Source organism: Molossus molossus, unplaced genomic scaffold (assembly GCF_014108415.1).
Source record: "Molossus molossus isolate mMolMol1 unplaced genomic scaffold, mMolMol1.p scaffold_m16_p_1, whole genome shotgun sequence".
Classification (NCBI taxonomy): Eukaryota; Metazoa; Chordata; class Mammalia; order Chiroptera; family Molossidae; genus Molossus; species Molossus molossus.
The window spans coordinates 226450778-226467473 of NW_023425344.1; the positions used below are offsets into that span (position 1 = coordinate 226450778).

Here is a 16696-nt window from a genome sequence, read left to right on the forward strand (position 1 = left end):
GATTCCGGGTTGCCCTGGCCAGTTTGGCTCAGCAGTTGAGCGTTGGCCTGCGGACCAGAGAGTCCCAGGTTTGGTTCCCGCTAGGGGCATGTAACACACACACACAAAAAAGGTGGGGTCTTTCAGTATTTCTTCTCTAGTAAAACTTACAGCTCTGACCTATATTCAGTGTGACTTTTCTGGGGTATGGAAAAATATGCTCTATTGCCTACTGTGATATCTTTAACCCTCTGTGTAAATAGTGCTCATTAAAAAACCAAGTCTACTGCCCTGGCTGATTGGTTCATCAGTTGGAGCAACAGCCCACAGACTAAAGAGTCACGGGTTCGATTCCTGTCAGGGGAATGTGCCTCAGTTGCGATACGATCCCTGGCCATGGTTGGGGTTGTGGAGGAGGTGGCCAATCAATGTGTCTCTCTCACATAAATGTTTCTCTCTTTCTCTCTCTCTCTCTCTCTCTCTCTTTCTCTCTCTCTCTCCCTCTCTCTCTCCCCCTCCTTCCCACTCTATCTGAAGATCAATGGAGGAGTGTCCTTGGGTGAGGATTTTTTAAAAAGTGAAAAAAAACAAGTCTACTGTTAAATAGGTATTTCTTTATAAGCATGACAGGTAATACAACATCAATGAAAGAAAATATGACTGGGTTCACTGCTACCTGTGTCTTAGAACAAGAGAAAGTCTCATCCTAAAAATAACCATCTTTCCTTCCAAAGGAAGAGGATATGACCCCGAAAAACCTTGTCTTTGAGTATTTACCCAGCTAGAAATCTGGGTTGTCAGATCCAAATGGTCCCATTGCAATCCTTTTTTCCCGAGTGGTGCGTAGATCATTGACAAGTGATGAGTGACCTCTGCTTCTTGCATTTAGGCCGAGGACTGGACTCCGTGACCAGGGATTTGGTGTGTGAGGCCTCATAGGCTGCAGAGTAATATTAACATATGAGTGCATATGCAAAACATGTAGTCTCAATTGAACAGTAGACCCAAAGAGAAAGCCTCTTTAGCCATGGTTTATCAGAATAGCTCTATAAACTACTATAATAAATAAGAAAATAGAATCTATGTGTTTAAGACCTGACTCTTTTGACTCCAGTCAGGAGCCTTATGGGGAAAACACACCTGATTTGCCCACCCAAGAAGGCTTGAGCATCTATTTGCATGGTGATCTTTGAGGTTTGCCTCTGTTTTCTATGTCTTTATTATTATGCAGATGAAGCAGCAACTCAAAAGTTATGTAGTTATGACTAAAAAGTTTTATTCCTGATATGTGTTGAGGAAGTGGATTCACTGAGGGTGGATAGCCCCTGGGGACCCAGCACTGCTGTATTTCAAACCCATAATTCAATGTAGTGATGGCCAGGGTTGAGCTTGTACTTGGTTAGAGCTAGATTAAATCATCCCCAGGAATTTAAAGAGTTCTGATATCAAAATAGGTTTCTATATTACTCCTTGAAATAATAAGAGAATATCCTCACCCCCAAAAGAATTCTCAGCTTAGGAGAAAGGTATAAATAGAAGCCTATTTACTATATGTTTAGCTATTTAAATGTTATGAGTCAACCTAACAAACAATCTAACAAACTGTTGAGTAAAATACATTCTATCCACCTACCTTGACAAGGAGACCCAGACCTGCATTTGAAATTTTTAGATTCTTTGACGTTTCTTACTAAAACTTAGCAGTGCAGGAAAGCTAACCTGCAGTACACCTGTCTCTGTCTGTTCCCAGTTCCATTTCACACTCTGAGGGCCTCACACATACACACGTGGAAACTTCGGACTGCATGTCCAAGTTCTGTTCATATACTGCTCTAACCAACTGCTATGGGCTACCCATTGAGTCTAAGCGTGCGCATGTTTGCAATGCAGGCCACTCTTAGGAAGACATGAGTCCACACAAGCCCTAAAAATGGGCAGGGAATCCCAGAGTCTTGGCTACCCAGTGTGTATAATCTATAAAGCAGTATGTGGGCTCTAGTAGGATGTGCCAATTTTGGCCCCATAGATTCCTTACTCTATGGAGAGGCATGTGGCCAGAGGTCAGAGCTGAGTCCTCCAAAGCGGAGGCCCCAGGGCAGGTCAGGCCCGTACTAGTGTGTCACTGGTTAGATAATTGCTAGCCATCCTGACACAGATTGCCTCACAGGAAATCTACTGTTGCCCACAGTGCCCACTAAACTGGTGATGTGACATGAAGGTGCAGGACCATAGGTTGATAAGAATATGTCCTATGGTGCCCAACATTGAAGAATGTTGGTAATGGAGGAAAAACAAGATGTGAAATGTACAAGGCCAAAAGCTAGTTTATGGAAAATTCTTCTAATCATCACATGTATAAAATTATAAAAGAAGGATTTAGTTTCCATTTAATGCCTAGTCAAAAAAAGTTGTCTCCTGATAATGCAGCATTATAAATGCATCATACATCTTTCTTTTTTGATAGGAATCAAGTAAAATAGAACATATCAGATTGTGTACTTGTAGGAAGCAAAGCTATAGTGGTACTACAAACAGTGAGCTTGTCTTTGTGTAGATGTATCTTCCTTTTTTGTTAGATAAATAGGAACATCTAATTATTTTAATGGGATTATTTCTAATTTTATGCTTGATTATTCTTTAATTAATTTCAAAAGCCTAATACTAGATTTTGATATATGCCCACTCACACATTTGCAGAAAGAATACCATTCCTCTAATAATATATTTTTAAACAGTACAGAAGTCTTTTTTTCCCCACATGTATCATGCCATGAATTCACAGGGAATGGGTTCGAACAGCCCAGGTTCCTTTCCATTGGTTCTCACAGAGTGTGTTTTTCTGGGTGGAGCAGGCTGGCACTTCAGTTGAATCCAGGTACCTTTCTCTTTGGCTTCCTTCTTTTTCTGATCATTTTCCTTCATACATTTCAGGAAGCTATCTCAGCTCTTAGAGTGCTTTATGTATTTATTTATTTTATTTATTGATTTTTTAGAGAGAGGGGAAAGGAGAGGAGAGAGAGAAACATCGATGAGAGAACATCGATTGGCCACCTCCTGCATGCCCTCCACTTGGGATTAGGCCCATAACCTGGGCATGTGCCCTGACCCGGAATTGAACCGGTGACCTCTTGGTGCATGGCTGGACTCTTAGAGTGCTTTATATGCTCAATATGTACATTAATTCATTTGGCAAGAAGCTTGCCCTTGTTTGTTCACAACAATGCCCACCGAAGGCTGAGTGACATTGTAGACTCCTCTAGTTTTGCCATGGTAATGTTTGTGGGGCATTCCTTTTTGAACAGGGCCCATTCCTTTGATGTCTACAACATCACCTTTCTTGTAGATTCATATGCATGTAGGCAGAGGAACAACTCCAGGTTTTCTACAAGGCATGGAGAACGTATAGCAGATGTCTCTCTTCTTTCCCTTTGTATTAGTCATTTTGGCAAATTACTGGAAGATGGTGGTTTCAGTCAAAGGCTAATATTTCTTATTTCACAAACAACATAATTGCAGCTATTATATATATTACATTATTAATAGTAATAAGAACCAACCTACTATTTATTATCTTATTTTTTATTGCTTTATAAAATGGATAAATCAATTATAATGGACCATTTCAATTTAATTTTTACTTTTAGGATCTATTCCTCTATCAATTGTTTTTATTATACTCTTTGAATATTATACTTGAAATGAAAAATCAAGTCAAGCCCTGGCCAGTTTGGCTCAGCGGATGAGCGTCGGCCTGCGGACCAGAGAGTCCCGGGTTCGGTTCCCGCTAGGGGCACATACCACAAAAAAAAAAAAAGAAAGAAAGAAAAATCAAGTCATGATAAAAAGTAAGTCTGACTTGCACATGGATGTTTGTAGCAGCTTTACTCATGATCACCAGAACCAGAAGCAACCCAATGTCCTTCAATATGTGAATGGAAAAACAAACTGCGAAAGATAAGAAATGAGCTATCAAGCCACAAAAAGACATGAATGAATCTCCTTAAATGTATATTGATTGCTAACTGGTAGAGCCAGCCTAAAGAGGCTACACATAATGTATGATTTTAATTATATTACATTCTGGAAAATGCAAAAGTATAGACATGATAAAAAGATTAGATGCCCGAGGATATTATTTGCCAGGTAATATCCTAAGCACTTTACATGCGTGGAAAATGAACTTATTTGCATAATAACTCTTTTGATCAGATACTTTTAGCTTCTTCATTTTTCAGGCAAGAAAACTGAGACATGGAGAAATTTAGGAACTTACTCAGTTATATAGTTAGTAACTGCTAGAGTTAGGATTTAAATCTTTAAATTCTGACACCAGAGCCAAAAAAAATAAAAAAAGATTAGACACCAGCCAGTGTGGCTCAGTGGTTGAGCACTGACCCATGTACCAAGATTCCAGGTCAGGGCACATGCCCAGATTGTGGGCCAAATCCCCAGTGGGGGGCATGCAGGAGGCAGCTAATGGATGTTCTCTCTCCTCAATGTTTCTATCTCTATCTCCCTCTCCCTTCCTCTCTGTCAAATCAATAAAGAAAAAGAAAAAAGATTAGTGATAATCTTACCATCAAGTTCCTTTGTTTTTTTTTAAAGGGGAATTATATTGATTAAAATTAAAAAAGAGCTAGGCAAGCAATCATTAGAGATCAGGGGAAAATGAAGTTTATAGTTTAATAAACACCTTTTTTTTTTTTAATGTTTTTATTCACATTTTGGAGAGAGAAGGGATTGAAAGATAGAAACATTGGTGTGAAAAACACCCATTGGCTGCCTCCTGCACACCCCCTACTGGAGATCAAGCCTGCAACCTGGGCATGTGCCCTGACCAGGAATCGAACAGGGACCTCTCAGTTCATGGGACAGCACTCAATCCACTAAGCCACACCAGTCGGGCAAAAAAAAAACACCATATTTTTAATGGCACAGGTGATATATGTTCAATGTAAAAAGTCCAGAACATAAAAATAAACAAAGAAGAAGAAAATAAAAATCACCTGGAATCCCACTATCCAAAGTTAACCACTGTTAAATACTGCAGTGTAAAGACGCCCAAACTTTTTTTCAGTAGTGTGAATGAATCTGTGTATGAATGGATAGATATACACAGACATCGACATGCAAAATACATATCCCCCAAGTGGGACCCTACTGTATTACTTATTTTGTTTTTTCCACTTAAAATATATTAAGATCATTATTCCATATCATTAAGTTATATTTCTGAAAATGGTTATTTATTTATTTATTTTTTATCCTCACCCGAGGATATTTTTCCATTTTTTTTGTACAGAAAGAGTGGGAGGGAGAGAGAGGAAGGGAGAGAGAGAGAGAAACATCGACGTGAAGGGACACATCGAGTGGCTGCCACCCGCACGACCAACCAGGGCCAGGACAAACTGCAACCTAAGTACGTGCCCTTAGCGGGAACTGAACCCGGGTCTCTCCAGACCGCAGGCCGATGCTCTAACCACTGAGCCAAACTGGCCAGGGCTTTTTACTTTTTTTTTTTTGAAAATGGTTATTAATAGATGCTTTTGTAGTGAAAACTAAGTAGAGTCACAGGAAAAGTGATGAAATTAAAGATAAGTCGGGCTCCATAAGGTCACAAGGGAAAGTAGGAGACAACCAGCAACAATATTCTTCTAGAAAAGCACAAAATGTTGGGGGGGAAAAAAGGTTGAGGTCACAGGAAAGACTGGAAGTGAGAGATATTTGTACAGGATGTGGAAAAGACAAATGTGCAGCCTTCCTCTAGCTGAGCAGACTGTCCCTCTGCTTTGTGAGCAAACAAGCACAGTTCATCCCCCTAGTTCACGTCAGAACATGTCCATTGTATATTGAAAACCAAATCTTTGAAAAGGCAATTATAGCTCCAGTTGACAAACTTGACCTGCCTTCTTCAGCATTTCCCCCGGGGATCTGAATCAGGGCCTCACCAGCACACACACAGCCTATGTATCAATTAATAAGGGGCTGTCCCTTCCTTCAGACACTGCAGCCCTAGACTAGGACACAGACTTGGAAGGAGATCATCAGTTAGTTTCAGCCCCTACTCTGGCTCTTGGCCAGGTAACTTTGGCTTTATCTGATATTGTCCCCACAGACTCAACTAATGAGGGCCATATGAAAAAATAATCTAAGCTTCCTATCCCACTCTGTCATCCTGCCCAATTCCAGAACTTCTCTGGCTCCCCCACTCCTAGTTCCTCTGAAGTAGGCCAGTGACACCCAGTCATCACATAGGTCATACAGGGCTTTGTGCCATAATAATAAATTATTACTATAGCTACAATTTTTTTTAATCCTCATCCAAGGATATTTTCCCATTTATCTTCTGACAGAGTCAAAAGGAGGAAGGGAGGGAGAGAGAGAAAAACATCAACATGATAGAGACACATCGACTGGTTGCCTCCTGCATGACCCAACCAGGGCTGGGGATGAACCGCAACCAAGGTACATGCCCTTGACCGGAATCGAACCTGAGACTCATTGGCCTGTGGGCTAATACTCTAACCACTGAGCCAAACAGGCCAGGGCTTATAGCTACCATTTTTAAGTGGTTAGCTTTGTACCAGACTCTGCGCTAAGTACCTTACATGCATTACTTTATCCGTACAACAACCCTATAAAGAAGTAGGTTCAATTTTTATTCTTATTTTACAGATGGGATTCCTGAGACCTGAGAGAGTACTGGACTGAGCTAATGCCATATATAACGTGTGGGAAGGACTCAATTCTGATTGGTTTGCTTCCCAATAAACATTTCCTGTGCACCTTCCAATGTGAAAAGCAGTGTGCTGAAAGTAAGAACAAAAGGAATAAGGAAATCCTTTCCTTGAAGGGTTTTACAGTCTAGGAAGTTTAGGAAAGAATATGACAAATACATAATACACCAAAACAGGCACAGTGTGCTAAACTCATGTGAAAGGGTCAAAGTTCTAGTTCTCTCGTGATTAGAGAGATGGGAGAGACTTTGGGAAGAAGATGAGATGTGAAATGGACATTAATAAGGGTTTTGACAAAAGCTGATTGGGAGAAAGCATTTGGGGGAACAGCATGAGTAAATGTATGGAGGAGAACATAAGCAAGGAACAGCAAATAGTCTAACTTGTAGAAGTAATGTTTAGCAGAGTGGTAGCTGATAAGGCTATAATATGATGTGACTTTAGTCCCTAGCTGAAGGGCTTGGATTGGTCAGTGGGAAACATAGATGGGTTTTGAGTAGGCTGATGGCACATTTAGTGCCACAACTTGAGAAAATTAATTTTGTAGCCACCTATGTTATAAATTGACTAGGGAGAGATTAAAGTTAGAGACTAGTTGGGAGGCTACTTGTAACTGTGAATGAAAAGGGGCTAGGTAATAAACTTGACTAGTGGGGGATGAGTGGGGTTGGTGCACAAAGCAAGCCTGACAAGCTCAGCGAACAAAAGTAATCACACAGGATGATTTGATCATAAATTCCTAACAGGGCATATCATGCCCCAGGCCTGTAGCTTCCTTAGCAAAAGTCAATCTTCACCTTAAGTGAGATCTGTCCATTTTTCTTATGCATCTAGGATAACATACCTTTTTTTATTATTATTAATAAATTTTAGTTACAGATGTTTCTCCTTTTTCCCCCACTGATTTCCCCCCCTCCTTCCCCGCCCTGTCCCCAGTTTGTTGTCCATGTCCACTGTTCATGCATACATGCATATAAGTTCTGTGGTTTATCTCTCCCCCACCATCCCCTCTTCTGGGGATTGTCAGTCTGTACCCCACCTCCACATCTCTGGGACTACCCCATTCCTCAGACTGTTATGTTCATTATATTCCACAAATAAGTGAGATCATATGATACTTGTACTTCTCTGTTTGGCTTGCCTCAATCAGGATGATACTCTCCAGATCCCTCCATGTAGTCTCAAAGGACAAGAGATCTTTCTTTCTTACAGCTGCATAGTACTCCATTGTGTACATGTACCACAGCTTTTTTATCCATTTGTCTACTGATGGACACTTGGGCTGTTTCCAGATCTTAGCTATTGTAAATAGTGTTGCTACAAACATGGGGGTACATATATTCTTTCTGATTGGTGTTTCAGGTTTCTTAGGATATATTCCTAGAAGTGGGATCACTGGGTCAAATGGAAGTTCAGTTTTTAATTTTTTGAGGTAACACCATATTGTTTTCCATAGTCGCTGCACCAGTCTGCATTCCCACCAGCAGTGTAGTAGAGTCCCCTTTTCTCCACACCCTCACCAACACTTGTTGTTTGCTGATTTGTTGATGGCAGCCATTCTGACAGGTGTGAGGTGATACCTCATTGTTGTTTTAATTTGCATCTCTCTGATGATTAGTGATGATGAGCATTTCTTCCTATGTCTCTTACCCATTTGTATGTCCTGTTTGGAGAGGTGTCTGTTTAGTTCCTCTGCCCATTTTTTTTTTTTTTTAATCCTCACCCGAGGATATTTTTTCACTTTTTGTTCAGATAGAGTGGGAGGGGGAGAGAGGAAGAGAGAGAGAGAAACATCAATGTGAAAGGGACACATCAAGTGGCTGCCACCCGCATGACCCAACCAGGGCCAGGGACAAACTGCAACCGAGGTACGTGCCCTTAGCGGGAACCGAACCCGGGTCTCTCCGGACAGCAGGCCGACGCTCTAACTGCTGAGCCAAACCGGCCAGGGCTATGCTCATTTTTTAATTGGGTTCTTTGTCTTCCTTTTGTGGAGTTGTATGAGCACTCTATATATATATTGGAAATTAACCCCTTATCTGATGTATCATTGACAATTATGCTCTCCCATACAGGGGGTAGCCTTTTCGTTTTGATGATTGTATCTTTCGCTGTGCAGAAGCTTTTGAGTTTGATGTAGTCCCATGTGTTCATTTTCTCCTTTGTTTCTATTGCCTTAGGTGATGTATCATTGAAAATTCTGCTGTGTATGATGGCTGAAATTTTTGTTGCCTACGGTTTCTTCTAGGATTTTTATGGATTTATGAGTCACATTTAAGTCTTTTATCCATTTTGAGTTTATTCTTGTGTAGGGTGTAAGTTGATGATCTAGTTTCATTTTTCTGCATGTAGCTGTCCAATTTTCCCAGCACCATTTATTAAAGAGGCTGCCCTTACTCCACTGTATGCTCTTGCCACCTTTGTCAAATATTAATTAAGCATATTGCCTTGGGTCCATTTCTGGGTTTTCTGTTCTATTCCACTGGTCTATATGCCTGTTCTTGTGCCAGTACCAGGCTGTTTTGATGATGGCGGCTTTGTAGTATTACCTGAAATCTGGTAATGTGATCCCTCCAACTTTGTTCTTCCTTTTCAAGATTGCTGTGGCTATGCGAGGTCTTTTTTGGTTCCATATGAACTTTTGAAGTACTTGTTCTAATTCTGTGAAGTATGCCGTTGGTATTTTGATGGGGATTGCATTGAATCTATAGAGTGCTTTGGGTAATATGGACATTTTAATGATGTTAATTCTCCCAATCCATGAACAGGGTATGTGCTTCCACTTTTTTATATCTTCCTCTATTTCTTTTTTCAATGACCTGTAGTTTTCTGCAAATAGGTCCTTTATTTCTTTGGTTAAGTTTATTCCTAGGTATCTTAATTTTTTTGCCGCAATGGTAAATGGGATTGTTTTCTTAGTTTCTCTTATCTGTAAGTTCATCCTTGGTGTATAAGAATGCCATCGATTTCTTGACATTAATTTTGTATCCTGCTACTTTGCCAAATTCATTTATTAAGTCTAGTAAATTTTTGATGGAGTTTTTGGGGTTTTCTACGTATAGTATCATGTCATTTGCAAATAATGACAGTTTCACTTCCTCCTTTCCAATTTGGATCCCTTTGATTTTTTCTTCCTGTCTGATTGCTGTGGCTAAGACTTCCAGTACTATCTTAAATAAGAGTGGCGAAAGTGGGCATCCTTGCCTTGTTCCTGTTCTTAAGGGAAATGCTTTTAGTTTTTGCCCATTGAGTATGATGTTGGCTGTAGGTCTTTCATATATGGCCTTTATTATGTCTAGATATGATCCCTCTATTCCCAGATTGCTGAGCGTTTTTATCAGAAATGGATGCTGTATTTGGTCGAAGGCTTTTTTGGCATCTATTGATATGATCATGTGGTTTTTATTCTTCATTTTATTTATGTGGTGTATCACGTTTATTGATTTGCGAATATTGTACCAGCCTTGCAACCCTGGGATGAATCCTACTTGGTCATGGTGGATAATTTTTTGGTGTATTGCTGGAGCTAATTTGCTAGTATTTTGTTCAGGATTTTGGCATCTATGTTCATCAGGGATATTGTAGTTTTCTTTCTTTGTAGTGTCTTTTTCTGGTTTTGGAATTAGAATTATGCTGGCTTCATAAAACGAGTTTGGAAGTCTTCCTTTTCTTAAATTTTTTGAAATAGTTTGAGGAGAATGGGTGTTAGTTCTTCTTTGAATGTTCGGTAAAACTCTCCTGTGAAGCCATCCGGGCCTGGGCTTTTGTTTGCTGGGAGAGTCTTGATTACATCTTCAATTTCTTCTGTTGATATTGGTCTGTTCAAGTTTTCTATCTCTTCCCGGTCCAGTTTTGGGAGACTATGTGTTTCTAGAAATTTGTCCATTTCACTTAGATTGTCGAATTTGTTGCCATATAATTGTTCATAGTAGTTAACGATCTTTTGTATTCTGTGGTGTCAGTTGTTACTTCTCTTTCATTTCTGATTTTGTGTATTTGAGTTCTCTCTCTTTGTTTCTTGGTGAGTCTAGCTAAGGGTCCATCAATCTTGTTTATCTTTTCGAAAAACCAGCTCTTTGTTTCATTGAACCTTTGAATTGTTTTTTGGTCTCTATGTTGTTTATTTCTGCTCTGATCTTTACTATTTCCTTCCTTCTACTTGATCTGGGGTTTTCTTTTTGTTTGCTCTCTAGTTCTTTAAGTTGTGAGGTTAGATAGTCTATTAGAGATTTTTCTTGTTTTTTGAGGTAGGCCTGTAGAGCTATGAACTTCCCTCTCAGAACTGCTTTCGCTACATCCCATAGATTTTGTGTTGTTGTGTCTTCATTTTCATTGGTTTCCATGAAGTTTTTGATTTCTTCTTTGATCTCCTCGGTGACCCATGCATTGTTTTGTTTTTTTTTATCCTCACCAGAGGACATTTTTCCATTTTTCGGTCAGGTAGAGTGGGAGGGAGAGAGGGGAACAGATTGAGAGAGAGAAACATCGATGTGAAAGGGACACATCGAGTGGTTGCCACCCACACGACCCAAACAGGGCTGGGGACAAACTGCAACCGAGGTATGTGCCCTTAGTGGGAACCGAACCCGGGTCTCTCTGGACCGCAGGCTGACGCTCTTACCGCTGAGCCAAACCGGCCAGGGCCCATTCATTGTTTAATAACATGCTATTTAGCTTCCATGTGTTCAAATGACTTTGTATGTTCTTCTTGCAATTGATTTCTAGTTTCATGCCATTGTGATCTGAGAAGATGCTTGATATGATTGCAGTCTTCTTGAACTTGTAGAGACTTAGTTTGTGCCCTAACATGTGGTCTATCTTTGAGAATGTCTCATGTGCACTTGAGAAGAATGTGAATTCTGTAATTTTGGGATGTAATTTTCTGTAGATATCTATTAAATCCATTTGGTCTAGTGCTTCATTTAGAGTCTCTGTTTCCTTGCTAATTTTTTGTCTAGAGGATCTATCCAGTGATGTCAGAGGGGTGTTGAAGTCCCCTGCTATGATTGTATTGCTATTGATTTCTCCTTAGAAGTCCTCCAGAAGATTTTTAATATATTTTGGTGCTCCTATATTGGGTGCATATATGTTTACCAAGGTTATATCTTCCTGTTGGATAGATCCTTTCAATATTATGTAGTGGCCTTCTTTGTCTCTAGTTATGGCCTTCATTTTGAAGTCTATTTTATCAGATAGGAGTATTGCTACCCCAGCTTTTTTTTTCCTTTCCGTTTGCTTAGAAGATTTTTTTTCCATCCCTTTACTTTCAATCTATGTGAGTCTTTTGTTGTGAGGTGGGTCTCTTGTAAATAATATATAGATGAGTCATGCTTTCTTATCCAATCAGCTACTCTGTGTCTTTTTATGGGAGCATTCAATCCATTTACATTTAAGGTGATTATTGATATGTACTTATTTATTGCCATTTTTGTTTAGTGTGGTTCTATTTTTATTCCCATTTCTCCTGCTAATTACAGCAGTCCTGCAGTCCAACATTTCTTGCAGTGCTGGTTTGGTGCTAATGTATTCCCTTAGCCTTTTTTTGTCTGGGAAGCTCTTTATTTGACCTTCCATTTTGAATGATAGCCTTGCTGGGTAGAGTAGTCTTGGATTCAGATCCTTCTTTTTCATGACCTTGATTACTTCATGCCATTCCCTTCTGGCCTGTAGTGTTTCTTGTGAGAAGTCAGCTGCGAGCCTTATGGAGTTTCCTTTGTATGTAACCTGTTGCTTATCTCTTGCTGCTTTTAGGATTCTCTCTTTGTCTTTAATTTTTTGGCAGTTTGATTACTATGTGTCTTGGTGTGGGCCTGTTTGGGTTCTTCTTACTTGGGGCTCTCTGTGCTTCTTGAACTCAAATGCCTTCTTCCCTCACCCAATTAGGAAAGTTTTCTGTCACTATTTCTTCAAATATATTCTCTAACCCTTGCTCATTTTCTTCTTCTTCGGGGACTCCTCTGATGTGAATATTATTAGGTTTCCAGTTGACCCACGGTTCTCTTAAGCTGTCTTCCTGTTTTTTAATCGTTTTTTCCTTTTGGTTTTCTGATTGATTTTTTCTTTTTTTTTTATCCTCACTCGAGGACACTTTTTCATTCTTTGTTCAGATAGAGCAGGAGGGAGAGAGAGAGAGAGAACCATCGATGTGAAAGGGACACATCGAGTGGCTGCCACCCGCACGACCAACCAGGGCCAGGGACAAACTGCAACCGAGGTACATGCCCTTAGCGGGAACCGAACCCGAGTCTCTCTGGACTGCAGGCCGACGCTTTAACTGCTGAGCCAAACCGGCCAGTGCGGTTGATTTTTTTCTACCCTGTCTTCTTCTTTTTTTTTTTTTTTTTATCCTCACCCGAGGATATTTTTCCATTTTTTGTACAGATAGAGTGGGAGGGAGAGAGAGTAAGGGAGAGAGAGAGAAACATCGATGTGAAGGGACACATCAAGTGGCTGCCACCCGCACGACCAACCAGGGCCGGGGACAAACTGCAACCGAAGTACGTGCCCTTAGTGGGAACCGAACCCGGGTCTCTCCGGACCGCAGGCCGACGCTCTAACCGCTGAGCCAAACTGGCCAGGGCTCTACCCTGTCTTCTAATTCACTGATCCGGTCCTCAGCTTCCTCTACTCTGCTTTTTAGAGTTTCCAATGTGTTTTTAATTTCTAATATGTTGTTTTTAATTTCTAACTGGTTGATTTTCAACATTTCTATGTCTTTACTCATGGTGCTCATGTCCTTACACATGCTGTTGAGCTTCCTCAAGATCATGGCTCTGAATTCTAGTTCTGTTAACTTGCTTAACTGCTTTCTTTGTTTTGCGGATGCGCTCCTCGTGGTGGCAGCAGGCGCGGCCTAGCCATGCAGAACGACGCCGGCAAGTTCATGGACCTGTACGGGCCGCGGAAATGCTCCGCCAGCAACCGCATCATCGGCGCCAAGGACCACGCATCCATGCAGATGAAGGTGGCCGAGGTTGACAAGGTGACAGGCAGATTCAACGGCCAGTTTAAAACCTATGCTATCTGCGGGGCTATTCGCAGGATGGGGGAGTCAGATGACTCCATTCTCCAACTGGCCAAGGCTGATGGCATTGTCTCAAAGAACTTTTGAGCGGAGAGCATCACAGATATGAAATTTGTCGTGGGCTTTGGAGTCTGCCAAATTTTCCCTCTGGGTGTTGGTGTTCTGCTGTTTGTGGCTCCCTCTTCTGGGTTTGGATGAGGCAGGGAGGACCCACTTTAACCACCACTGTCAAGTCTTAACTTTCCTCTAGCTTTTTTTTTGCCTGGAGGCTATTAGTAGAGGTCATCTGAAGAACCTTGGTTTCTGAGTTGCCTGAAAAACTCCCTCAGGTGCTCAGTGTAAGAGGATTTCCCGAGGGTGGGGCAGATGCTGGTTGTTAATGGGCCTCAATTAGCATTTCAATGGCCGCCAGGTAGGGTTGAATCTCCGAGGAAGGGGCCGCCACCTCTTCCCAGCGCCCTGGGAAGGAGTAAAATGACCACAGTCCTGCGTGGCTGCATTCAGCAAAAGCTCTGAGCACCCTCCAAATCCCGAGTGTCCCCACACAGTTCCAGTCCAGTCTGCCTTCCCTCTGCCGGAGCCCAAGGTGAGTGGTTGCTGCCAATTTAGCCTCTGTCCAGACTCTGTGTCATGGAGCCACCTGGGACTTTTAACCCGAGGGCGCTGCTCCCAGCTAAGGGCGGCTGAGTCTGCGGCACCAGCCGAGGGTGTAGCACTCAGCCGAGTTCGTAGGATTTAGCCGCGGTTGCAGCTGAGGCGGCAGCAGCTTCCAGCCAGTCCGCTGGTCCCAGCCCAGGCCGCCTCTCGCGTCCTCGCAAGCCTACCAGGATTTAGTCAGTGTCCCTGGTTATGTGGTCCTCCAGGCTGCCTTTCGGTTGCTCCTTCCTGACGATTTGTCTTTATTTTCGTTGTAAATCCAGTCTGGTCCTGGGAGATGGTCTGTGTAGCTCCATTCACTCCGCCGCCATTTTTATCTCTCCACATACCTTTGAAAGTTCAGAGTAATTTTCTTTTTTTTTATCCTCACCCGAGGACATTTTTGCATTTATCTTCAGATAGAGCAGGAGGGAGAGAGGGAGGAAGAGAGAGAGAGAAACAGTGATGTGAGAGAGACACATCGAGTGGTTGCCACCCACATGACCCCAACAGGGGCCAGGGACAAACTGCAACCGAGGTATTTGCCCTTAGCGGGAACTGAACCTGGGACTCTCTAGTCCACAGGCCAACACTCTAACTGCTGAGCCAATCAGCCAGGGCCAGAGTAATTTTCTTTTCCTACCCCTGGAAGGCACAATTTCAGTCATCAGAGCAGGGGTCCACAGAACCCCTCATTGTTATCTTGTTCCCACATACCATCTCTTTGTGCTGTGAATGTTAATTATTAACTATCCTGTACCCATCAATGTAAAAGTATGTTTCTCCATTTTGCTTTTATCCAATCCTAGAGATTTCCCCACTTTGCTTTCTTCCACCAGTGGATTTCATGTAACCTTCCTTATGTCTCCTCCTTTAACTCTAATGTATGAAATAAGCTGCAAAACTGCCATTCTCCAGAGCATTTTCTCAATACATTGAAATCTTGCTTCAGGCACAACCTGAAACTGGCTCAAATAAACTCTTCTAAAACTTGTCCTTAGGCCTGATCTTCTTAGGTCGACATAATAAACCAGGGTTTTTCAGCCTCACCAATTATCTATTAGGGGGAGGGGTTGTCTGACCTCTATCCACTAGATCAGTGATTTTCAACCCATGTGCCACAAAAAATTTTAAAACATGCAATTCCTGACTGTTTAGTCAAGAGCACTGAACTCTTCCCTTAGATTATCAAATTAAAAAATGACAACAGCTCCCTTGGCTGGTATGGCTCAGAGGTAAGAGTGTCACCTGTGGACCAAAGAGTCCCAGGTTCGATTCCAGCCAAGGGCACGTACCTTGGTTGTGGTTCATCCCCGGCCCCGGTTGGGGCTGTGTGGGTGGCAACCAATCGATGTGTCTCTCTCACATCAATGTTTCTCTCTCTCTCTTCCTCCTGCTCTACTTGAAGATAAATACAAAAATGTCCTTGGGTGAAGATAAAAAAAAAGGGTGGATGTGACACATAGTAAGGATAAAATCTAAAAGATTTGGCAAGTATTTGGATAGGAATGTGACTGAAGAAGAGGACTGAAAGATCAAACAGAACCACAGAAAAGGCCCTAGAGGCCAGGTACTCTAATCTGCTTATAACGGCATTAGAACATTATAAACAGGTTTGAAGGGAGCTCGGTAAAACCTGCTAATAATCACAAAATTTTTCTTGCCCTTTGACTCAGAAATTCCATTTCTAGGAATTTATCTTAAATAATTCAGACGAAGACAAGCAATTTCTATGTACAAAACAACAGCAATTACATGGAGACAGTGACTACCTTGTTCTTAACAATTGAGAGACCCACATTTAAGAGGTTGATTTAAGATTCAGAGATAAGTCCTGGCCGGTTCAGACGAAGACAAGCAATTTCTATGTACAAAACAACAGCAATTACATGGAGACAGTGACTACCTTGTTCTTAACAATTGAGAGACCCACATTTAAGAGGTTGATTTAAGATTCAGAGATAAGTCCTGGCCGGTTTGGCTCAGCGGTTAGAGCATTGGTCTGCAGACCGGAGAGTCCTGGGTTTGGTTCCCACTAAGGGCATGTACCTCGGCTGCAGTTTGTCCCCAGCCCTAGTTGGGGTCATGTGGGTGGCAACCACTTGATGTCTCTCTCACATCAATGTTTCTCTCTCTCTCTCTCTCTTCCTCCCTCTCTCCCTCCTGCTCTATCTGAAGATAAATGCAAAAATATCCTCGGGTGAGGATGAAAAAAAAAAATTCAGATGAGATTGAAGATTCTGGAGAGAGAAGTTGTAACTAATGAAAAATCCCAGAGTGGGTGAGTATGGCAGATAACAAGAATACAAGTAGAGCCTTG

General features: G+C 41.7%; 2 protein-coding genes across 2 annotated transcripts in view; one reads left to right on the plus strand and one right to left on the minus strand.

The window, feature by feature from the left end:
- Positions 1-736: 736 nt before the first annotated feature.
- Positions 737-16696, minus strand: part of HEATR4 (HEAT repeat containing 4) — a 52923-nt gene continuing 36963 nt past the window's right edge. The window contains exon 16 of the mRNA XM_036242066.1: positions 737-919. Coding sequence (XP_036097959.1) covers positions 761-919 — 159 coding nt within the window. The 3' untranslated portion in view covers positions 737-760. The remainder of the gene's footprint in view (positions 920-16696) is intronic.
- Positions 13541-13857, plus strand: LOC118616467 (40S ribosomal protein S21-like). The gene has a single exon (XM_036242056.1). It carries the CDS (start codon positions 13576-13578, stop codon positions 13825-13827), a length of 252 nt encoding a protein of 83 aa, XP_036097949.1. The 5' UTR covers positions 13541-13575; the 3' UTR covers positions 13828-13857.